Source organism: Rhinolophus hipposideros (assembly GCF_964194185.1).
Source record: "Rhinolophus hipposideros genome assembly, chromosome: 18".
NCBI lineage: Eukaryota > Metazoa > Chordata > Mammalia > Chiroptera > Rhinolophidae > Rhinolophus > Rhinolophus hipposideros.
In genome coordinates this window covers 30245448-30271504 of record NC_138064.1, presented here as the reverse complement: position 1 = coordinate 30271504, position 26057 = coordinate 30245448, and the positions used below count along the sequence as shown (strand labels likewise).

Genomic DNA, 26057 nt, shown 5'->3' with positions numbered 1-26057 from the left:
TGGATACTTCAGATGGAGTGATCAGGGAAAGGCTGACTTGTGAGGAGGGTAGGCATTCCAGGGAACAACTGGTACAAAAGCCCTGGCATGTTCAAGAATAAGTGTAGTTTAATTACTTTCTGCTTAGGCGATTTATCTTTGATTTACTCTTCAGAAGTGATAAAACATGACATTATTAAAAATCAAGTAATGTAAGGTGAGATAAAGCCAGATTATGTTGGGCTTCATAAGCAGTTAGGATTTTATGCTGCTTTAAGAAGCCCCTGGTGGCATTTTAGAGGTGACATGATCTAAACTTTAACAAGATCCTTCCGTTTTTTTCCAGAAAAGATGGTAGGGTAGAAAAAGTAGATTTAGGGAGACCAGTTAGGTGATCACTGCGGGAGACCCTAGTGAATGATGGTGGTGGTTTGGACTTAGATGCTGTAAGTGGGAGGAGATAGATTCTGGATGTATCAGGATGTTTCTGGGTGAAAGTAATCAAATAGCCAACTTAAGATGTCTTAAATAAGGAAATCTGTTGGCTTATATACTACAGGAAGCCTAGTGCTAGAGCAGGCTCAATGATGTCATAAAAAAAATCACGTTCTTTCAGACTTCCTAATCTTAACCCTCAAACTGAAATGGTTGTTAGATGACTGCCACTAGAAATTAAGACTAGACACTCCCTTATTCATATCCAGAGAGGCTTGCTGTATGTGGCTGTTTCGAGAGTCAGAATCCCTCTTTGCAGTATGTCCCTAGCCCATTGTTTCACTGACCCACACTTTTTTTTCAGTTTAATGTATTTTAATAGCAAACTTACAAGAACAGCACAGAAGACGGACATTACAAACATGTACTTGCATGTAGGACAACTCAGAAAAGTATAGCAAATGGATGGAATCTACTATATGATAAAAACGCTACAAACACCACTTAGTTGCCATCAATAAGAAATTTATTTGTTTTTTAAAAAAATCCAAATGCTGGCATTGTCCAGAAAAATTTCACAAATTTATTTGTAATTGTTACAAAGTTAAACTGCTGACATTTGTTCACTGAAACATTTTGACTTGCATTAATGTTTTATGTCCCCACAAATGAAAATGGAAAAACTGCCAATACCTGATTTCCGTCCCCTATTTTTCCACTTGTAGTCGTACATTTAGGTACCTCTTAACCCCATGGGGGGACAAAAATAACTAACATTCAGAACTACCAATAACGGGAATTTCTTTTTAAAGAATGAAATGCTCCCCATCATAGTGGATTCTTAAGCATATTCTCCATATATGCAGCATGCTAGCTGGATGTCCTTTGGCAGAATTGTTACACGTTTGGCGTGGGTAGCCCACAGGTTGGTGTCTTCAAAAAGGCAAGCCAGATAGGCCTCACTTGCCTCCTGCAAAGCACCAAGAGCTGCACTCTGCAAGCGCAGATCTGTTTCGAAGTCCTGAGCAATTTCTCACACCAGACGCTGGAAGGGAAGTTTGCAAATCAGAAGATCGGTGGACTGCTGATAATGTCCAATTTCACAGGGTGCCACGGGACCAGGCCTGTAACCATGAGGCTTCTTCACCCCTCCATAGAGGGAGTACTCGTGCGAGCAGCTTTCGTAACCAGTTGCTTCACCACCTATGGATTTGCGGGTAGTCTGCTTTGTATGAGCAATGGTATAGAAACTTCCTTACTTACCCTTCTTCAGCTGCAGCTTGGGGAACTAGAGGCGGTGCTGGCACTAGACACCGACCAAGGCGCAGCGCCGGCTGTGAACACAATTCTGACTCATGCTTTTGTAAATCTGTCCATTCCTCACCCATTCATTTGTACAGGAGAGGGTTATGATGGGTTAAAGATCAAGCAGAGCCCGCCATAAACTGGGAATGGGGTTGGCTTGAGTCACATGGCCTATGTGAAAGGATGGATACCTGACAGGGAAAACGGATATTTGTTAGAAAAGAGGAAGGAGGGAATAAATGCTGAGTAGGCAAGCAGTGACATCAACCATTAGGTTGGTGCAAAAGTAATTGCGGTTAAAAGGTTGAAAATAATTGCAAAAACTGCAATTACTTTTGTACCAACCTAATACATGGGACATGCTTTGGAGGTGGAGCTGACAGGGCTTACTAGTGGAATGAATACTGGGAGAGGAGGGTTCTAGAAGAGTTCTTACAGTGTTGGCTTCAGCCATGGAGAAGGTTGGGGCTTTAGCTAAGATGGGGAAGACTGTGAAAGATCAGGTTTGAGAAGGATAATCAAGGCTTCTGTTTTCATCAAGTTAATTTTAATACACCCATTAGACATTGGGGAGGTAGGTGATGGAGCTGTTAGATATAGGAGTATGAGATTTCAGGGACAGGCTAAAACTGAGACTAGAGAATGAAATAATACATATGGAGCTTTTTCGTGTTTTTTTTTTTAAAGCCACTGAGACTGGATGAGATTACTAAAGAGAATGTATGGATAGAGCAACGATTGGACCCAAGGCAGAGTCTAGACCCATGCCAAGGTTTAGAGGTGGAGTACAACAGGAGCCTTTAAGGTAGCGAGAATACTTGAGTGCAGTCCCCAGCATCATGTGTGTGGGCAGACTGAGAGCAGTACAGTTGTTAGCGCCCTGCCAAATGTGGAAGATGCCCCCTCTCGCAACTTGGTAAGTGTGGTACAGAAAGGACATGTGTATCTTTAAAAAATACTTGGTGGGTCATGACATGCCACAATAAGATACTACGAAGACACTACACCATCTTTCAAAAGAGAGTGGGCTCATTATCAGTCCTCTAAATGAAACATTTAGTGGGAACAGGATCCAAGGACGTGGCATCCAACGGCAGCAATTCTAACCCAAAGCCTGATGAAAACCCCTGACCATCATTACATCTACAATTTGAATTCAAAACGATTTCAAATGGAACTGAGTAAGGAAAATGACAAGGGAGAAACCTGGATTCCAGTTTCTATCTGACACCTGGGAGCTACGCTACCTCAGACCCTTTCACTTCCTTCTTTTCTCGGACACTCAGTTTTCCGTTTGATGAAACATTTATAATAGACACGTCCTTCCTGCCTATTTCATGGGGTCATTGTAAAGATCAAAAGTTGAAGACATCTATTAACTGTAAAATCCCATAAAGATAATTTTTTCAGCTGCCTGACTAGTCTCGTTTTCTATCACTCGTGCTTCGTCATCCTGATGCCAAATACCAACTTACAGGTACTCAATCCTTAAGAGAAAACCACCTAAATTTCGAAATTTCACTAAGGATAAAACACTGGATAACTAGAAATAATCCATCAAAGCCCCTGCCCAATTCCTATGAGGTTTCAAAATTGCACCTAACCAATTTGAACTCATGTCCCAGGAGGTGGCCGTCCCTGAGGACTGATCTGACACTGTCAAGGTGAATGATGATATAGGGTCTAAAGATGATCTTGTAACCACTGACCAGAATATTTAAAAAATACCCATCAAAATATTTCTTCACACGCTACATTCACATGTCTACCTTTACTATATGATTACTTAAACATAGTCCTTTTACACTGTCCAATTCCAAAGTTTTCTTATTCGTTATTCCATCTGATCACCTAGCAGTCTGCCAGGTAGGCAAAACAGATTTATGCACGTTCGCAAGAGAAAACTTATTTATGTTCAAAATCATTTTGAGGCATAACTTAAATTATATTTCAGGTGCCCAACTCCTATTTTGGTGTCAATACTTATGTTACATAAATTTTATAGTTTAAATTATTCAACAATACCAATGATTCTACTTCTAAAGAAGTAACACATTCAAGTTTGAAAATATTCTTAATAAAAACTGTCTATTAGCTCCATTCTAAGTCTTATCAGAAAGAATCCTTTACTAACCAAATTCCATCTTACACAAAAGTAGATGTGGCAACAGAACTAAGTAAATGTACCTGAGAGTATGCACATGTTAGCAAAGTATCTGGAACTCACTTCCCTAATTTTCACAGAGGACACCATTCTTAGAACTATAACCAAACCACTCTGGACTCTAAGTACTGACAATACTCTATAACTATCAATAATATTATTAATGGCTCAAACTAATTAGCAATTTTAAATGATTAATATTTTAAAAATACAGGTTTTGAAGGGTCACCTTAGAAATGTCAACAAATATTGCCTAAGGTTTCAAAATACAGATGAGATTCAGGTTAAATGTAAGTTAAAAGAAGTACTTTATAAATAAGACCAGCATTTCACTGATGTGGTTTAAGAAAAGCGCCGAATTGGGATCAGATGAATTCTAGCCTCAAATCACTTACCCTCCCTTGAGACTCAGTTAACATTAAAAACAATTCATAATAGGAAATTTTACTGTTGCTATGTAATAAAGTCCTAGAAAATCATGAATAGTGTAAGAAAATTAATGATTAGAGACAAAAGATCAAGCGTTCTGAACCAAACCAAAATTAGGTCAAAACATTTATTTTCTGATTTACAAAAGCAAAAATAAAGCCAAGCAGGTAATGAAATAAACATGTTTTTTTAAGTGTCCCATCTTGGGTTTTCTGACCTACAATTTAGTAAACAGTTCAAGTTTAGGTTGCTTCAACAGTTCTTCTGGATTCTATGAGGTCTCCATCTTATAACCATGTTTCTCTAGTTCAGCTCTATAATAAAACACAAAAGAACAACATCACTAGACATTTTTTGGGATAAATGAAAGAAACAGATGGTTTTTAGATATAACACAATAAATAAATCAATGAGCTAATTAAGGGTAGGCACCAATTTAAAACACTACCAATAGCTTTACTTTAGTCCCTAAAAAGAAATCTACATAAGAAGGAAAATGGATGTGAATCAATGTAATACTAATAGAATTTTACTTTTCCATTAGTAAACTTGTATTTCGTATTCCTTAATTTTCTGATAAATCTATTCATGGAAGAAATGTGAGCAATTTACTGCTATCTTATAAATACCTTCCAAATACAAATGTTGTTCATAACAAATATTTAAATAAATTTTAAGAATCATTAACAATATGGTAAAGAACATAAGACACTGGTACCAAACTTTTAAGGATTTCATAATCATCACAATAGATATTACTGTTATTTACACATAAAAAATAAACAGACTGACTTCCATATTCACATATATCTATTGCTCTAAGCAAGACAGAAATTGTAAATCAAATTTAAGGGTATGTGAGAATTATTCTGCATTAATAATACAAGGTGTAATCAAACAATATAGTGAATGTTTAAATAAAAATAATTTATTACAGTAAAAGACACATTGCTATTAATCCCCCTCAAATAACTCCCCCTTGCTTCAAACACACTTATCCCATCATTCTTGCTACTCTCTGAAGCAGTTCTGGAAATCTTCTTTCAAGAGTGTCTTTAGTTGTGCTGTCATGGCTGCTTCTATGTCCTGAACCATTTTGACTTTGGAAGAGTCAGAAATCCCACAGTGCCAGATCTGGTGAATAAGGTAGATGAGGACACACCGTAATGTTTTTATTTGACAGAAACTGCCATATACCAGAAGCGCTGTGTGACACAGAACATTGTCATGCTGGGGATGATTTACAGCACACTTTAAAACACACCTTCTCTCAACCATAGCTCACATCCAATTGACTGCCCCAAACGACATGAAACTTTCACATACTGTTACAAAGGTTCGACGCACCACTTCTCATATTGAACATCCTGCCTTTCCATTGGATAGCACTCAGCAGCAGCATTCACTGTACTTTTGGATCACAATGGAAAGGCTCTGTGTCACACATGGCTTCTGGTACAGCAATTACTGTCAAATAAAAATATTACGATGTGTCCTCATCCACCTTCTGGCTCTTCCCCAAAAGTCAAAATGACCATGAAAGGTAAACATTTTGAATCGATTCAGGACATCAAGGCAGCCACGATAGTACAACTAAAGACACTCATAAAAGAGAACTTCCAGAATTGCTTCAGAAAGTGGCAAGAACAACAGGATAAGTGTGTTCAAAGTGAGGGAGAGTATTTTGAGAGGAAAAAATGGCAATGTGTCTTTTACTGTAATAATTTTTTACAATACATTCACTGTATTTTTTATAATACCTCATATATAGGCAAAATAAACAAATAAATTATAAAATATTAAATGAGACTTTACTTTCCCAATTTTAAATGTGGGTCAAAATCTCAAAAAATTATATTGGAATAAACATATACACTTTAAAAGACACTTTTAATAATTTCAAATAATTTATTCAACCTGAAGTTTCAGTCATACTTTGAGCGTGTCAACTGCAATCGTTCACCTGCCTGGTATAAAATATTTGCACAAAAAAGTTTAGCCCTATAATCAACTGGAGCTATTCAAACTACCACTCCAAACATCACCAGCAACCTAACCTGACACAATTCAGATTTTATAAAATTTTTAAAAGTTCTCAAAATTCTTTGAAAGCCAATCTATGATAAAACATTGTTCAAATGTAAAGTATGATTAATGTATCCTACATCATTATATCCAGTAACAGAAAGACATTTGTTCTCAAGTATAATTTAGCTTAGATGCCGCCATCACACTATCAAATTCAAACACAATGCAAAAATCACACAGAAGAAATGATGTACAATATTTATTATTCATTTTCTCAAACTCCTTCAATTCCCTAGAATTTTTAGTTATTTATAATACAAATATTAACCTAAAGTCCATGAGCAACATTAAGGCCAGAGATTTATTCATATGAATCATCTTTGTCTTCTGCTCAGGTGTAGGGCCATATAGGCTGGCGGTAACATATTGGTTTAGGGGTCAAGAGATCAGACCAAGTTTCTGACTCTACCTCTTCCTTTGCCAAATTTAATTAAAATGCTTTCTTTGCAACCCCCTGCCCAGGAAAATGAAGATTATAATACCTATCCTTCATATGCTTCCTATTTAAAATGGAAATAATTTTAAAATTTTCTTAAACAATAGTTTTCTGCTGCCTTTAACAAGATCAATGTAGATTAATTATTCACTTTCTTTTATTTTAACAACAAATACAAAAATAAAAAACAAAACCCAAAATTCAACCTTAGATTTAGGTAAACAGGTACACCAAATCCATCCAGATTTGTGTCCATTTGTCTTCCTGAAAGGAGGTGGTGACTAATTACATTTATAAATGGTTTACAAATACAAAAGAAATAATGATATGCTTCTCTACTAGCTAAATTCTTAAAGATGAAAACCCTTTGCCAGAATTTAGGACATTAAGAAATCAAAAGGAAAATAAATCCAGGCCACTAAAAAAACACAAAACAATACAAAAACACTAATACCATGAGCCTGTTCAATGGAAAAATCCAGCAAAGAAAAGAAATAGGGAAGAAATCCCACACAATTGCAACGATATCACAGGACACACATAGTGAATGTACGTTACTTGAAACAAACATAGCAGCATTACTTTTATAACAAAACACGAATAGGACTAATAACCACTAGGAGGCTTGGGAACTCCTCGTACTTCAATCAGAAACCATAGTGGCTTCTTGGAGTTTTTATGTAAAATGTGATGCAGGGTCAGGAAAATCTCATAATCCCACCTATTTCTATGGACATATGGAGAGGAAATGTACCAGAAGCAGCAAAAACAGGACTTTTAGTTACTTGTAGACACAGGTGGCCTTTTTCTTCCTACTTCTACGTGTCAAAGGTAATTATACTGACAGAGAAATAGAAACATGGAGAGTGGAAGGCTAGGTCCTTGCTGAAGACATGTAGCTAAATAAGAGGCAGATCCAGAGTTGGAACCCAGGGAATATGACTGCTCTGGAGTAGAAACTGACTCTCCAAAATTGGCATTATGACCCAGCGATACCAGGAAACCACGCATGGTTTTTTCCCATGGTGCATATACCACATCAAAGGCCTCAATGCATTTCACAAAGACCAGGACGCACATCTTTCAGGAGACTTACTATTAATCAATTTTTTTAAGTCAAGAATATAAATATTATCTGAGGTTGTGCTGTCCAATAATAGTCGTCACACGTGCCTATGTAGTAAAATTAGTTCCTTAAATGTAGTTCATTAGCCGCGCCAGCCACATTTCACCTGCACAGTGGCCACACGTGACCAGCGCCTTCCGTGTTGGGTAGTGCAGCTTATAGAAGACTTCCATCACTACAGTGAGTTCTATTTGAAAGCAGTGGAGATGTATCAACAACCGTGTGGGGAAAAACACTCATGACTCAAACAGGGTAATAAAAAGCAGTATCTTATTCACTAATGGAGATACCAAGATTTATACACTTATGGAAACCCACAAACTTAAAGGCAGAAACACAACAGAGAACACAAAAGCACTATGGAGGTGTATTGCAAAAACAACAAGCCACATAAAACACATGGATAATATTCTACTTCCAAACCAGTAAAAAGCAAGATGTAGTAGTGACAAGAAATCGATTATCAATACATGTACCAAAGCCCCCTGACAAAATCATAGCATTCAATAGTGTCTTGATTTAATTTTAAGAGAAAAGTGCTATTCTATGATTAATGAAAGACAAAAAAGACACTTAGGAGAAATCTGATTCATCTGAATAGCAAAGAAAGAAAACTCATTTAGCCTCAATTTAGACAAATTTCAAGATAACAGAAAACAGTGATACATGATTAAGAACACAGTTCTCTGATGTGGCTCACTTTTAAAAAGCTTAGACCAAAAATAAATGCAAAAAGAAAGTGGCAAGAACTTGTACATATAAATTTAATCCTACAATGGACTCAGGTCTGAAAAAAGAACAAAAAGGGCTCTTGAGAGCCATACATGGATAAAGAAGAATAAGAAGAGACAGATCCAATGCTTGGAAAAGATGGTGCAATAACAGATTTTATAGAAAAAGGAGAATTACTGTTCAACAGCTATTGTTCCCATCTTGTCCATAAAACTGAAAATGAAAAACAACATCATTAAGACAAAATTGAAAACGAAGACAGGTGAGATAACTCCATACTATATTAAAGTAGTTTAAAGTCTCTAAGCTCTGAATAATTACATCTCAGGGTACTGAAAGAACGAAAGGATATAGCCAAAAATCAGTCAGCAATTTTGAGAAATCATGGAGAATTGTACAAGTATCAAAATAACAGTGAAAGGTAAACTGTACTATTTCCAAAAAGGGGAGAAAGAAGATGGGTAAAATTATTATTAGTCTCCAGCAAAATACTAAAAAATCTTTAGAATGCAGGATTTATGAGCCCATTTCGGAAAAAAAAAAATGAGTGTAGAACAAAAGCTATTGTGTTGTGATTAAAACATAAATTTTAAAATTGTTATAAATTATCTCACTTTCTTTTTGAACAAAAGTACTAGAATGGAAAATCAGAAGGTTGCAACAGAACCTCCATATCTTGATTTGAGAAAAGTATGGTGACAGTCTACTTAGATACCTTTATGGCAAAGACAGAAACATATGGGTTGAATCAAAATAAAATTAGGGAGTAAATAATCGTCTCTACAACAAATGGTGCTGGTACAACTGGATATTCACATGAAAAAGAATGAAGCTGGACCCTTATTTCACAATACATACAAAATTAATTCAAAACGGATTGATGACTTAAACATAGGAGCTAAAATTCTAAAACTGTTAGAAGAAAGCAGAGATGAATTTCCATCTTAAATTTGGCAGTGAATTCTTTAAAAGTAGATAATTTGAACTTCACCAGAATTAAAAACTTCTGTGCAAGTGAAAAGACAATCTAACAGAATGGGAAAAAACATTGGTAAATAATACGTCTGATAAGGGCCCAGTACCCAGAATACATAAAGAACTTTTACAACAAAACAACAAAAAGTCAAACAACCCAACTTAAAAATGGGCAAAGGATTTGAATAGATATTTGTCTAAAGAAGATATACAACTGCCAACAAATACATGCAGAGAGCTCATCATTAGTCATTAGGGAAACGCAAGTCGAAACCACAATGAGTTACCAGTTCACATCCACAAGAATGGTTATAATAAAAAAAATGAAAATTAACAAGTTTTGGTGAGAACGTGAAGAGCTTGAAAGCTTCACAAATTGCTGAGAGAAATGTAAAATAGTTCACCTGTTGTGGAAAACAGTTTGGCAGTTCCTTAAAAAAGTTAAGAGACCTACGATAGGACCCAGCAATTCTCCTCCTAGGATTATATCCCAAAAACTTGAAAATAGGTATTTAAACAAAAACTTGTACATGAATGTTCATAGCATCACTATTCACAACAGCCATAAGTTGGAAACAACCCAAACATCCCTCAACTGATAAATGAACAAACTATGGCATATCCATACAATGGAATATCATTCCGCCATAAAAAAGAATGAAGTGCTGATACATGCTACAACATGGATGAAACTTGAAAACATTACGCTAAGTCAAAGAAGCCAGACACACAACATCACTTAGTGTATGATTCATTTATATGAAATATCTAGAACAGGCAGATCCACAGAGACAGAAGACAAATGAGTGGTTGCCAGGAGCTGGGAGAAAAGAGGAATGCAGAGTGAGTGCTTAATGGGTATGGTGTTTCCTTTTGGGGTGCTGAAAATGTTTTGGAATTAAATAGAGATGATGGTTGCACAACACTGAATATATAAAATGCCACTAAACTGTACACTTTAAATTGGTTAATTTTATATTACAGGAATTGTACTTAATCAATCAATCATATTAGGTAGATTTGTACATGAATATGAAAAAGTACACTCCCATCATCCCAATCTCCACTCCAGATTGAGAATCACCAATTAGATCCTAGCACTCTGATGCTAATTTTTGCTGAGTTATTCAATATTGGCAGGAAATTAACGTTGACAGAATTAAACCCACAAGGATAAAAATAACAAGTATACTTCTACTTAACTGCTTTTGTAAAGAGCCTAGAAAGAACAAAAATTCTTTGCAATTACACAAAGTATTCATGTTTAGAAACACAGGAGATGAAGGCAATATGTCTTTTTATAACCCAAAAACACATTTCAAAGATTACCTTTGAAGAGGTCAGTTATCATATGTCAATTCCATTCCTACTGAGCCACACGGACCCGGCTGAGGACTTACCGTAACTGATTGGAGAAGTCGTCCTCCACGTTGTCATCATCCCAATTATCCTCCCACACGTGCGCATCCTCATCTTCATCTAAACCCGTCCAGTCTAAAAACAGACACAGATGTTATCTTAAATACTGCTCATACACTGTTTCCATAAATACACAAACTTCAGAAAGTTTGCCACTGAAGACTCTCACAATTCAAAACATCTAACATCTAATATCTTTGAGTAAATGGTAATCTTCCTCTTTAAATCTCAAGTTATGCTGTCTTCTCTCAATTCCTGAATTTGCAAATAATCTCAAACAGAAGATAATATAAAAAATTCTACTTGCCATGAAAATTTGTTATAATTTCAGGAAGGATATCTACTTTCCTGATTTCTCCTTGGGCTAATTTTTATACGGTCTATTTCACAATCTTTCAAAACACTAAACATCACTAAAATCACTAAGGAAAGTTGAGTAGCAGGAAGATACAAGCCTGAAATGTAAAACTGCTAAACATAAAAAAGGATGACTCATGTACACATAATAAAAAGTAGACCAAATATTTTCTTAAACATGACTGCAAAATTGTTTTAGACAATGTCTTTATTCTTTAAGACATGCATGCTGAAATATTTAGGGGTCAAGTGTCACTTTGTCAACAGTTTACTTACTAATGGTTCTCATATATATTTGATGTATATTATATATAGTTCTATCATATATATGTATGATAGAAATAAAGTAAATATGACAAAATATTAACTGATGAAACTTAGGTCTAACTATATTTTATAATGAGAGTAGATTAAGAAACTAAAGTAAAGGAAATTATATTCAGGATTTCCTTCTATTCCCAAAGTTAAAGATAAACTGAAAGAATGACATTTCTGCACTTTCACAGACTAGAAAAGTGATTTTATTAAAATTTAAAGGTTGGGTAGAGGGATAAAATAGTACTGTTACTACTATATTGCCATTGCAAGCAATAATAAACTGTTCACTATGTACATTATAATATCATATACAAACTTTCTTTTTTGTTGTTCTTCTAATAACAGAAATCACAGTCAGAGAGAAGTGAGCTATTATGAGGCAAAAATAGAGGGCAGAAACTGCAGTATGAAGTATACAAGAAAGGAACATTAAGTGAAGGTGGATGGGCCTAAGATCAGGTTTTGAATTAAAAAGGAGCCTCAGTTCAAACAGCAGACATATTTCTCTGTAATAATCACCAAAAATCAAATAATTTTAATTTTTAAAACAGAATAAAGCACTTCAAATCTCAAATTTATCTTTTATAGAAATTTAATTTCTTGTATATTGAACTTGCAATGGAACTAAATCCATTATCCCCCTTTTATAGCAAGTGAACAACGATTATAATGCTTTTCCTCCATATTCCCTCCAGTTACTATAACCTAGAGCTCTGTAGCTATCTAATAACATTAATAGATAACTTAGGATTTTTTTGCTTCTTACTTTGTTTTGGCATTAAGGCCTTCCAGTTTACAAAGTCACATAAAACTATTTCATTAAACTGCAATGTAGCAAGGTTTGGCTTCAAGTATTTATAAAATGGCTAAGACTGAGGATTGTTTAAAATTACAGAATTCTGGAGATAGAGAAAGCCTCAGAAATCACTGTACATCATACCTCTCTGTTTCAAAACCACCACCACTACCACTACCACAAAAAAAGAGAGAGAGAGAAAATGAAGACTGTCTATAAGAAAATATTTATTAATTTTTTCTACCATTATTTCATGGCTTTTAATCCTAGACTTTAAATATGCTATTCGGGGTGAGCCTAGAAATAGGAATTGCCAAATTAAATATTTGTTTTACTGCTATATTGAGGAGTCTTTATAAAGATACCTAACAGAGTTTAATGTTCCACAAAATAATCTGAATGCATTAAGATTGGATAATACGAGTATATTCTTGAATAAAGAGGGTGACATAACTCAAGTCACAACTGAACTGTTTTGAGGTTCTAAGACACCAAGTCTCACATCAGCCTGAACCACTTCTAACTAACCAGCTTCCTAAATTGTTAACTAGGTAGATTCCATCTGCATTGGTCCCTAAAAAGGAAGTGATAATGTGTCAAAAGATTCCATTTGAAATAAAGTAACAGGAATATATATTTCACATGTCTCTATTAACCTTGTAAACCTACCCTTTCCAGGACAGTGAAAATACAGGACCCCAGGAACTTTTAATCTAATTATGACTTGATTAAAAATGTTGACTTCAATACTGTTATTACTTGATATCATTCAAATGTCTTCAAGCTAGCTTTAACTCTTTTAACTTGGAGAGATTAAAAAAACACACTTGTTAATTTCTACCCAACTGCTTCAGAGAGGAAGAAACATAGTATGTTCAATAACTTGTTTTGTAGGAGCTCCAATCCTTAATTCTAAAAAGGATACAAAAGGTCAAAATCCTTAACATAATAAGGAAGATATTAGTTTGAAGTGTTTTTTTAATGTTAAGATTGATACAATTTTTAACTTACCTAAGCTGAATCTGATGATCATTTAGCAAAAGGATAAATTATCTCTCCCTCCTTTTACAACCAACAATCTCATGCTATTTTAATGGCATGGCCAGGAAAAGAAGGTAGAAATAAAGTCCCAAGACAAAGAAATTGGCTCCCGAAGGGGGGAAAACAGTACTGTGAGCAAGAGTTTGGGTAGAAGAACACACACAAAAGACTCATGACAATCGCTCTATATTTCTTTGGCATCATTATATATAGTACTTCATAATTATGACACTATTGAGTATACAAAGATACAAAACTGGAAAAGCTGGTTAATTAAGTTCTTCATTATTCGTCACATAAATTTGAATATACTCTTTAACCTTAATGTCTTATCCTGGGAGTAAGATGCACTGAAGTCCATGTGCCATATGATCCTTCAACCACTCCAGAGGAAGAATCCAAGACAATCGTTAACTTTTTGAATCACAACTTAACTATTTTAAATTATTTAATAAGAGCACCATTTAGAAACTTAAGTGTTCACACTGACAAACCAGAATCTATATTTTAGGTAGAAACTTTAAAGAATTTCCTTACTAACTAGAAATGTCTAAACTGTATTACGTAAAAAGTTTAAGTGATAAAAGTTTGAGTATAACAGTCCGCAAAATTATTTACAACACTTACAAATCCTTCATACTGTACATATTGTAATATATGTAAATTACAATAAATGTAAACTCTACTGAGTGAATGTGTAACATAAACAAGCTGTGACTGTTGTAACCTCTGGGATTTGGCTGACATCTCTTGCAATTCCTCTCTGACTTGTTTTAATTTTCAATTATAACATACACAGATGACCATGCAATTTTATTTAATCACTCATTTTTAAAGCCTTAAATCCCAAAATAGTTTTTTTTAAAAAAGGACAGAAATAAAATCAAACAAGGATACCTGATTCATGTCTAATGCCTTACTTCAATATGTGGATGACTTTATAAAGTATACACTTTATCTTCAACACTAAATGCATTGTCAGGATTGTGATTAATCGTTTAAATAACCACAGCTGTGTTTACTTCAGTGTGCAGGCCTCCAGATGTGTACTGGTAAAAAAAAATTACCATATTTTAAGAAGTCAGAATTGGAAATAACCAATAACAGATGCCTAATACATTAAGTTTCTAGCAATTCTAATTTAGGACTTTACCCGAAATTTGGCTTTGTTCACATTTGCCAGCGAGAATTACATCTGTGACTAGCTTTATATTTCAAAAATCTGTACTATCAAAGGGTCCCACGTAATGCATCTAAGTATCACCTTGACAGTTAAGTGAGGAAAAGGGTTTTCTCTCAACTTAATGTTTTTAAAATTACTTATTCTCCCCACCCTCCAACATGCATTCCAAAATTTCTGAAAAGTATGAAGTATACCACTTTGGAGAAAAGTAGGGAGGAAATTCAATTTATACCAAATAGGGGTGCAAATGTTCTATTCTAGTCTATACCCATTTTCAGAAGCATCGAATTCTCATTCCTTCCTTAACTCTAAAGCTACTATGAATATAAACAAACTAATCTCTAACAAAGTTTCTTCAAATAAAAAATGTGTCTGTATATTCAGAACATTATATGAAGAAAAATATAAAAGAGACAGATGAAAGTTCAAAACAGTTCTAAATTGTACACTCATCATTATGGGTAAGTGTAACAGAACAGCAAAGCTTGCAAATAGCATCATTATGCTCACGAACATAACGAAGTAACACTAAATCTAGTCATTCTGAGATAAATTTACATGTGTTCCTGCTTATGCTGTATAAAATAGATGAAATTTTTTAATGAAATTTCATTTCCGCAGGTTATCTTGATACAAAACCTCTATACCCCAGAGATCTAGTATCTCCAGGCAGTGGCTAAGAAATCAGTACCTAGCACACACAGCACCACTGTGCGACTGTATTTTCTCCAAACAAGGACCAAAAATGTCAGTGAGGAACTTCAGAGCAAACAACCAAAAGCAAGTCATAAACAATGTTGTTATCAGACTTATGGTGAGCTTTTAGTTATTTGTGACCAGGAGTTTGAAACAGAGGCTCCGAATAACTTACAAAACCATTTATAATTTTTCTTACATTTAAAAAAAAGTTCAAATATAATTATTTTCACCAATAAGTTAAACATATATCAATATATATTCATAATTTAAATGTATCTAAATATGTAAATATGTATGTATTAATGTCAATATATAAAAATATATAAATATATGTAAAATAACCTGGCAGAATTGTTCCATTACAAAGCCATGCTGACACTGGCTCTCTTTGTTGATTAGCACCTTTATTTCTCTTTAATTCTATGAAATTCCAAAAAGCCATTGCGACTCCAATCTCTTCTAAGCCCCCATGCCCTACACTCACTTCAATTCCCTCATTCTGCTCCCCCGTACTACTACATCCAATGTGACCGCCACCATCCGTCAGTCATCCATTAGGTGTACGAATGCAAAATCACACCCCCCATTTCTTCTTACTCCCCACACTCCAGAAAACTAGTTGCCAAAGCTCACAGTTGTTCTCGCACCACTCTCTTTACTTCTTTCCTAAAACCTGTTTCAGGCCTTTAGTCCTCACCTAAGCTATTTCAACAATTTACTATTATCTTCCTTCATTCTGTCTCTTTCTATCCTTTCAAATTAATTCTGCTGGGTTAATTTTTCCTAAACTGCCTACTAAAGAAAACTCACACATATCAATCAAACAAACAAATAAACCAATCCTTGTCTCATCTACCTAAGGATAAAGTCCAAACTGGTCATTTGGCTTAAAGCTTTCCACGATTGGGCCCAAACTACCTACATTTTGTAACCACTATTTCACAGCCAAATTATACACACTGATTTTCCACCTCCAAGCATCTACTCCTTCTCCCTTCTTTGGGAAACCCCTATCCTACACTTTTGTCTTTTGAAAGCTCTGTTCAAATGTTGCTATCTCACATTGTACCCAATTGAAAATAATTCCCCTTCTTTTCAACTGCTGCTGCACTTTACTATTGGGATTAATTCCCCCCATGTCCCCACCAGCAGTAATTGGGAGGAAACCAAATTAAATCTTACCCAGAAACCCAACAGATAAAGACAAAGTAAAGTTGCTCTGGTTTAACTGGGGGTAGGAAGGGAAGGACTTGGAGTACCACCTATCAGAATAAGCACCAGCAATATACTAAAAAGCTTAAGCTTGGTATGAAAATCACTGATCCATCTCTCTTAATATTTGTATCACCAAGTTCACAGAGAAATATCTACCTAAGGAGTGAAATTTGGCTCAGTGCAGCCTCTAGTTAACTGTGACCTTGAGAAGTTATTTCATTTTCCTGAGCCCCTAGTACAAAACCATCATAAGGCTGCTATGAGGATTACGTGAGACTACGTATATAAAGCACTTACTACTGATAAACAGCAGTCAATAGCATTCCCTCCGCACCATTCAGTACCAGATTTCTAGGAAGCACTCGGCAAATATATATCCAATGAATACATCATTTATTATGTGCTCATCACCACAAGGGAACTTGAGAGGTGAAGGAGGTAAGAAGAGCAACATGTTCCAGAATAAAGACAACAATACCACTTTTACCAAGTATTACATACACAACAGAACACAAAACTGAAAAAAAAAAGTTATTTGGTAAATTTTCAGTACTTCAAAAGAAGAGTGTAAGTATAGTTTTTGAAACTTTTATTTTCCCCTCAATGTTTTTTTCACAGCTCGCCACATCTTTCAATGAGTAATGTTTAACAACTGAGTAGTTATGCTATTTAAGTCATGATTGCTTATTGCTTGTTCATTCCACAGAATCAGTGAAATAGCTAATCAAATAGTTTTTCAAAGTAGTTTTTCCATGTAATATGCTGAATCACATCACTCACTACCCCCTCCCAAGCTCCAATTCTTGATTTAGGGTTTTTTTCACTCCATTTTATTTTTTATACCTCTTATACACCTGTATACTTAAACAATGCATACTTAAACAATGTATGCTATTGTTTTATGAATTTTCATATTATATGAATAACCACACTATTTTTAAAGTATTTTTGGAAAAGAATTTTGGCAATATTTTTTAATTTAACACTTTTTAATACTAGAAAATAAATTATCAAATAACCCACAAATTCAACATGTTTAATTTTGGATATAGCTAAAATTACAAATAAAGTATTTGTCAAAAATATTTCAAATTCTAATAAACAAAATACCAAACATTAGCCAAAATCCAAATGCCTAAACAGATTAGGGGGGAGAAAAGAAAGGGAATTAATGTTCACTGAATACCAACTTTATGCCAAACTCTATGCTATACACTTTATATGTATCCTTATGGACTGAATGTCTGTGTCCCCCAGACCCCCAAATTCTTATATCGAAGCCCTAACCTCCAACGTGATGGTATTTGAAGGCGGAGACTTTAGAAGGTATGAAGTCATGAGGGTGGAGTCCTCGTGATGAGATTATTAGTGCCATTATAGGAAAAGACACCAGAGAGCTTGCTCTCTCTTCTCCACCTTACAAAGACATAGTGAGAAGGCAATAGTCTGCAAGCCAGGAAAAGAGCCCTCACCAGGAAATGAATTGGCTAACACCTTGATCCTGGATTTCCCAGACTCCAAAACTGTGAGAAAATAAATTTTTGTTGTATAAGCCACTCAGTATATGGTATTTTGTTATGGCAGGTCAAGCAGACTAATATAATCATGTCATCCTTACATGACTCTAATTATTATCTATAAATTATATATAAAGAATCTGAGAATTATGAAGGTAACAGTTCAAGGAAAAACATAATGGTCAATATTACTCATATCAATCCAAATCAAAATGACGCAATATGTTTCATCCATCACGTTCACAATGAGTAAAATGTTTAATATGAAATATTAAAGGCAACCTTATAAGGGAAAAGGTGAATTGTAGATGAGACTGTTAATTGATGTAACCATTCTCAAAGACAATTTGAAAATATATGTCAAATTTCAAAACGCAGCTGGTCCCAATGAGGTGTCAGAGCCCAAACAGAGCTACAAGGGCATTCCTGTGGAGGGGAACATTGTGTGGTTGGTGTGTCAGAGCCTGGACAGGGTGAAGAAGTCATTCAATACTGGAGTGAGAAGGGAAGAGGGTGGCCTGGCATAGAATGGTGAATCCCAAGTAGGATAAGGAGGGCATCTGTGGGTGGAGGGGGCAACAAAGATTGGATGACCAATCAGACAATATATTTGTAATATAACAGGTTTCTCACTGTTGGGCAAAGAAATTATAAATATGGAAAGAGAAAAAAACTAGAATAAACCCTATGGTGTTGGACTGTAATTGAAGATAGCTGCGTGAACTCATGATTTTATACAAGTGCACACATATATAGGTGCAAAGTATACACATGTATACACACATCAGTATATTTCCTAGTATCTTCCACTGAGATGGTCCCAAACGCATTAGAACAACTGGAGTTAATATCCTGCATTCCAAATATAATTCTACACTAAAAGGAACACACCCCGGAGAAATGGCTGATTACAGGACTGGAACAGGAAAAGTACAAGATTAGCTTGGAATACCTTCTTGTGCCAGAATGTTAGGAAATGCACCAAGAATGACAGTGACATGTCAGAAGGTCACAGAAGACAACCTGAAGGGGTTCCCAATGTTTAAATATGCAACAATATGAGAATCAAAGTAAATAACAGCAATAAATTATAACCCAGTGAATGAGAAGTCTTGAGTCTATACTAATATAAATAAGCAAATGAATAAATTGAAAGTGTGGAGATGAATGGAATACTAAATTTAAATAGCTTCAAAGTCCCTCCTCACAAAAGACCAGTTACTTACGAAGAGAAAATGAGTACTCAAACACTGGAAAAGTCTCTCAGACACGACCTTAATGTGAACATCATCAGGAATGGAACAAATAAGAATCATGTTCCACCTGACAGAATGCAATGAGAACACAACATCACGACTGATATTCCTGCCAAAGTGCAGAGCCTGAATCTAATCACATGGAAACATGAGACAAATCAAAGTTGAGGAATACTGTACAAAATAACTGGCCTATGATCTTCAGAAGTCAAAATCACAAAAGTCAAAGACAAACTGAGAACTGCACTAGACTAAAGGGACATAACAACTCAATGTAGTAATCCATGATTCTAAATTGAGACGTTATTGAAATAACTGGAGACACCTGAGATTTGTGGATTAGATGATAGTAATGCATCAGTGTGTTAATTTCCAATTTTGATGTTTGTACTGTGGTTATGTCTTTGTAGGAAATACACATTAAAATATTCTGGGGTGATGGGCATCAGACTGACAATTTACTCGCAAACAGTTCAGGGAAAAAAGGTTGTCTGTATTTTCAATTACTCTGTAAATTTGCAATTATTTCAAAAGAAAAAATTATATTAAAAAAACAAAAATGCACCTATCAATTTGATCTGGCAAATTCTTCTAAGAGTTTGTCTTATCATAAGCACAAAAACATACATACAAAAAGATGTAAGACTATTCCCTATAGCATATGATTACCATGAAAGGACATTCAATAGGCACTTTGCCACTCACTTTTCTCTTAAAAATTTTTAGTAACGTGAATTCTCCATTTCTTGCTACCACCATGCATTTAAATGTGTGATGGTATGATTTACGTGCCCACTATATTACATTTACAACTGAAAATAGCGAAGCGCCTGTTGGTACTTGGTAAATATTTTGATTAGTGTAGTATCTACCACAGTCACTATTAGTTGTTTCCTCCTTCTATACTTAAGATTCTAAGGAAGCCTTCTGCCGATGGTTTAGTCCAGCTAGCATCCAATGCACAAGTAAGTATTTCTCAGTGGCATTTTTCATAGGACAATTCTTCCCTGTGCAAGACTGGTCCACGTGCAGCAGGCATTTGAAATCCTTGACCTCTACCGACTAAATGCTGGTAGTTATTTCACATTCCTACCTATAAAGTGAATGTGACATCCTAAAACACTCCCCTGGTTAAAAATCACCATGAGATGTCCTACTTTATAAGGCACAGGTGAGCGTGCCTCAGTTACTCCAGAATGCTGGCAGAACTGGGGGACCACCACAGACGTAGTCCCATCAATAACAGTGTCTTATCCAGGAATTTCTCAGTGAGGGTTGGGAGATGAGTGGTATACTGCTCTTGAATTCTTCAAATATAGCAGTTTCACTGGTTAAAGAAAAATTACAGAATACTCAGTATAATAGTATTCTCTTGTAAATACCATTGCTTCTGGAGGCAAACTCAGTTCAGTTTCATTTTAAATATTCTAAAAAAGCTTTTCTCTCAAAAAAAAAACACCCAAAACTCAACTTTGACACAGGAAAAAGAAAATAAAAGAATCTAAAAGCCCACTTTTTCTTCTCACTTTTCTTCACACCCACCTCTTGTCAGAGGAGACTAATGAAAATATTTTAATACCCTTTCAGTTATGTTTGATATGAAAAATTGTTTGAAGTTTCAAATAAATTATATCAGTTTTAGAACCCACTCTACTACTACCAACCTAGCTGTATAATCTTGACAAACTCTATCTTCTCTAGACTTCAAGTTGCTCTCTAGTTCTAAAATTCTAACCATGCCAATGCCTCCAAAATTATAGTCAATCATGCCCAGAACGTTGAATGTCTTCCTAATAAAGCCTATTCTCAATCAGTTTAGTCAAGAAGTTGCAGAATGCATTTCACAAAGACCCTAAAAATGATTTTTAACAGTTACTGTTTAATGACCAGTAGATTACAACTCACCAATTAGAACTGCGAGGAACTTGCCAATGTAATCCAGACCCAGAGCAAATAATGGGGTGGGGGATGAGAAGCATTTGTTTCTTTGTACTTTCAGAGAATCACCCCACCTTATAACTCACAATGAAGAATAGCTATTCAGAAAAAAGAAAAAGCCAACAATGAGGCCTCTATGAAAACACATTATCTGAGCTTCCTTTTTAAAACAAAAATTCCTCTTCCTTAAAATGACTAAATTGACACCCTACCAAACAAGTTCTTATCTGGGATGAGATGTAGCAACACTCCCAAAAGATAGACAATCCTTTATTCAAATCAGGGACACATTAATTTCAGTAAAGGCTTTCATATAGCAGGCTCTTAATTGCAAACTACCCTAGACAGTATCCTGTTTCTGGAGCACAGAGACCCAACAAGGCCTTTGAAAGTAAGACCTCCCCTAGATTGAAAGATGATTACAGACAATTTTAAAGTTGTATCTATTTGTGATTCAAGTCAGTGATTCTGTCAGGCAATCACAAGAATTTTCAAATAAAGCAAAGAACTTGGAAAGTAATTCAGGGAGTTAATAACTGAAAACTCAAATACCGAAAGATTCAAAAAAAGGCCACAGTTTTAAAGCAGTGCTTCTCTAAATTTAATGTACTTATGCATCTTTAGGAATCTTGGTAAAGTCCAAACTGAGTCAGTAGGTCCAGGCTGAGATGCTGCGTTAACCGTGAGATGCTGCGTTAACCGAGCTCCCAGGTAATAGTAAAACTGCTGGTCCACAGATCACACTTTGAGTAGCAAAGTGACTAAACCACGACTAGGCCCAAAAAAGTAAGAGACGTACCGTTTCAAAAGAGAAATGATTCTTTGTGATATTTTTCCAAGTTTTTTCTTTTAGTTTTGTTATTTATCAGAGCAGTTTTTATTAGTAAATACTGATTGGCTTCACCTCACGGGCTAATTTTGTATCGATCAAAATCTATTTCAAATTAACATGAAAGGAAAAACTGTTTGAATTGTAAACCAAACCTGAAAAATACAGAAACTTGAACCAAACCTGAAACAAAGGCATTTCAAATGTTATTTCTCATTCTAAATGTAAAGTTTCCTGAATGAAGTAGACTCTACAAATTCAAACCTGAAAGCAACAAATATCCTGTAAGGTGACTAATAAATGGTGAGTTACTTAATGCTAATAAATCAGTCTGTTGTGAGAAGCCGTTGTCTTCACAAAAAATATTCTTTGCTTTTCCTTTACCTTTAATGGGATTTTTTTTTTTTTTACTATATAACTGCCAACATTTTGCACAAATTGCTGCTCACAGCATGAACTTAGAACAAGAACAAACTACATATTCTGCAAAAGCTGTTAAGATGCAAGCTGCTGAGAAAAATCATGTTATCAGGTACACCGTTATCTCTCGATCCTTTTTAAGCACTCAATTCTCAACTACTTATTTTAAACACAGATTCATTTATTCAACGAGCATTTATTGACCACCTACATTTATTGCCTGGCACTTTGCTAAACCTTAGGGGTAAGCTTGGTTTGGAGACTCAGGACAGACCTTTCAGATCCTGGCTTAACCACTTAATGGCAAGCATTTTAAATCTCCAAACCTCAGTTTCCTCAGGGTTGTGGTCATAGCTGGACTATATAATGTAAATAAAGTGCCAACACTGTACCTTGTATAAGCTAAACAATAAATAAATACTATGTGAAACATGAAATTTCCTTTCAGTAAAAAGTAGATCCTGCTCTCCATAGGCCAGCTTTCTACTATATAGCTCGGTGTTGGAGGAGGATTACGAACCAATTTGAAAGTGAGGTAAAGAAAACATGTCTTAACAGAAAAATCTACTACCAAAACAAAAAAAAGCATTCCCCACAATAAATAATGAATCCCAGAACTGGAAAGAAATGTGCTTTGGGTTAGTTTATGAGTGTGTGTAGTATGCACACTAATGTCTACTTCCATTTAAAAAAATAAATAATAAGAGTACACTATAAATACAAAGCTCTGTGGGTTTATGCACGATAGAATCACCATAGGTATAGTTTAGGACAATTGTAGTGAAGCACTAATTGCTTCATGTAACAAATTTGCACACTATTAACCACAATTCTCTTCCGACCACCTTCAGAAAGACTACCCAATAGTAATCTCTTTGCTTATGATAAAAAAAACTATTTATTCTACGTTTAGCCAATACAGCAAGTAATTCTGAAAACTAGCCACAACGCTCGAACAAATAAACAGAATCAGTCAAGCTAAAGAGTTTAAGCATTCTGGTGTCAACTGGGCCAGTGGCCCATCATTTCTAGCCAGTTATGTGACAACTGGCAAGTTTCAATAGCTTTATCTGAAAAATCGGAATAACTGCTACCAACTTGCTAGATTTGTGAAAATGAGTGAGTTCCCCTTGGTAACCATGAAGCTAATCAAAATAGTCGACGTATGGTTTGTTCGAAGTTACGTGATCAAAAACGAGTGAGGAACAAGAGTGAAACAATAACACACATTAAGCCCCGACCCCTGATCCTCCCTCCCATCCTACTTCACAGGCTCCGTTAGCAAAGTGCAAGAAGTAAGCAGCGCGGGCCTCAGCAGGGACAACTTACTGCGCAAGGTTTGACGGCAAAGGCAGGCAGCTAAACCAATAGAAACTAAAGGGGACGGGGGTTATGCAGACACGGACGAGGTGGCGGGCAACCCGGCTGAAGAGCGAGAGGACCCACCTTCCGGGCCACCCGGACGCTCCCAAGTCACCGAACGAGGACGCAGAGCCCTTCAGCCTCACCGCCCAGTCCCACCGCGACACGCACAAGCCCAAGCCGCTCGCACGGAGGGCTGCGCGTGCAGAGCCTGCAGAGCCGGCCACCGGGGTCCCGACTCCCCGCGGGCGCCTCCCGGCCGGGGCCTTCCTCCCGCACCTCCTCCAGCCCGACGCCTGAGTCACCGTCCGCGCGGCCCCGAGACCGGGGCCCAGCCAGTTACCTTCCGCAGGGAACTCCTCGAACTCGTCGTCCTCCTCCAGGAGACCCAAATCGACCGGCTGCTTTTTTTCTGACATTGCAACCGTCTGCGTCCGAAACCTCTCGGGCCAGTAGGAAAGTTGGAGGCCGCACTCTTCCTCCCCGCAGCCGCCACCAGCGCCGCCGCCTCCGAGGCCGGCTGTACCATAGAGATGCGGAAGACTAGCGAGGGGAACAGCGCGAGGAATGCTGGGATGCGGGAGGTCCGTCGAGCGCTTCCTGCAGGGTTAGCAATTATTCAGAGTTAGAAAGATTGCTTATGTTGTGCCTCTACCGTCTTATCCAGACTCTCTGAATTGACAAACTTGATATCAGCGTAACATTCCCTGACTGGAAAAGACTCATACTGTGTAGAAAAGTCAAAATCTTTACTTAGTTTACTGCTGACAGATGAGGTGTCTGCTGAGACTCATTAAAGGCCTGCTAAATGCCAAGCCCTTCACATCGATCAGCTCCATCCTTACACCAATTCCCTAAGCATGGTATTAAATATGTCCATATCACACAAAAATTCAGATTCGGAAATAGCCAGTCACTCAGGTAGGGCTAGATACTACAAATGCAGACTTGTTTGCCTGACTTTAATCTCCAAATTCTTCCATTATTCAGTGTTCCTCCATCTTATAATTGCTCTGTGGTGAATACCCCATTAAATTGTGTGTGTGTGTGTGTGTGTGTGTGTGTGTGTGTAATAACTATTTTACAGGTTATTATAAAATAACACCATGTAAAACTCAATATATTCATATGTAATATTTTATGGTGTTCAAAATGTATCATTTCGAATTTTTAAAATACTATTGAATACCATTTTGAATGTAGCTGTAAACTATAAAACTGTTAAATGTATATATAATATTATAGATGAATATTATATAATATAATTGTAAATTTTGATACATGTGTTTATGTATTTAAATCCCCTTTTTTAACGATATTAGTTTATACCATGCACGGGGCCAGCACTGTGCTGGAAAAAGTTCCAGACAAGTTCCTTCCAATCAAGGAGCTCATAGACCACTCAGAGATATATAAACAGAAAAATCACAATCACAGAATAATACATTTGAATCTCTATTTTAAAATAAAATTATATGAGCAATGAATCAATAGTATGGGTATACAGGAAATGGAGCAACTAAATAGAGCACAAATTTGGACCAGAATTTGGGAACCTACGATTAGATGAAAGTTTTAAAAAAAATAAGATGGCCTTATACTACTATTTTGATTTGATTACTGAAAATATTAGCAGTCTGCAAATTAAGTTCAAAATATATGTAATTTGGCATGTTACATAAGTAAATAACAAATGAATGAAAGAAAAGATGAGGAAAATCTAAAATTGGAAGTAAATATAGACTAGAAGTGCAGAAAGTATGTAGTCTATTTCTTCATATTAAAGTCCATTTGTATGGCAAATATTTGTTAACCTTGATGAGAGCTCTTAGAGTTTCATACTCTCTGTCATGCTGGCTATCATACATATACCACTGGGAACCACACACCAAGTTGAAGCTTTGGGCAGGCAGTTTGATTTCGGCAGCAAAGAATAAAAAAGTAATCACAGATCTGAGATAGCCATTTTGTGCAAAGATAAAAGATTTGCCCAAGGATAAATTTATAGAGACAGAAAGATGGGGGAGTCACTGCTAAT

The 26057-nt window shown here is 35.9% G+C and overlaps 1 protein-coding gene across 1 annotated transcript; it reads right to left on the bottom strand.

Annotated features, from left to right (window-relative positions):
- Window positions 1-926: 926 nt before the first annotated feature.
- SEM1 (SEM1 26S proteasome subunit) lies at window positions 927-24590 on the bottom strand. Its single transcript, XM_081080258.1, has 3 exons — window positions 24363-24590; window positions 11070-11163; window positions 927-4626 (listed from the first exon to the last, which is right to left on the bottom strand). Exons 1-3 carry the CDS (start codon window positions 24436-24438, stop codon window positions 4584-4586), a joined length of 213 nt encoding a protein of 70 aa, XP_080936384.1. The 5' UTR covers window positions 24439-24590; the 3' UTR covers window positions 927-4583.
- Window positions 24591-26057: the final 1467 nt, after the last annotated feature.

Coding starts and splice junctions, on each gene's coding strand:
- SEM1 (XM_081080258.1), bottom strand. CDS start 24,438: ATGTCAGAAAAAAAGCAGCCGGTCGATTTGGGTCTCCTGGAGGAGGAC. Junction 11,164..24,362: donor CGAGGAGTTCCCTGCGGAAG/GTAACTGGCTGG, acceptor GTCTGTTTTTAG/ACTGGACGGGTTTAGATGAA. Junction 4,627..11,069: donor GACTTCTCCAATCAGTTACG/GTAAGTCCTCAG, acceptor GTTTTATTATAG/AGCTGAACTAGAGAAACATG.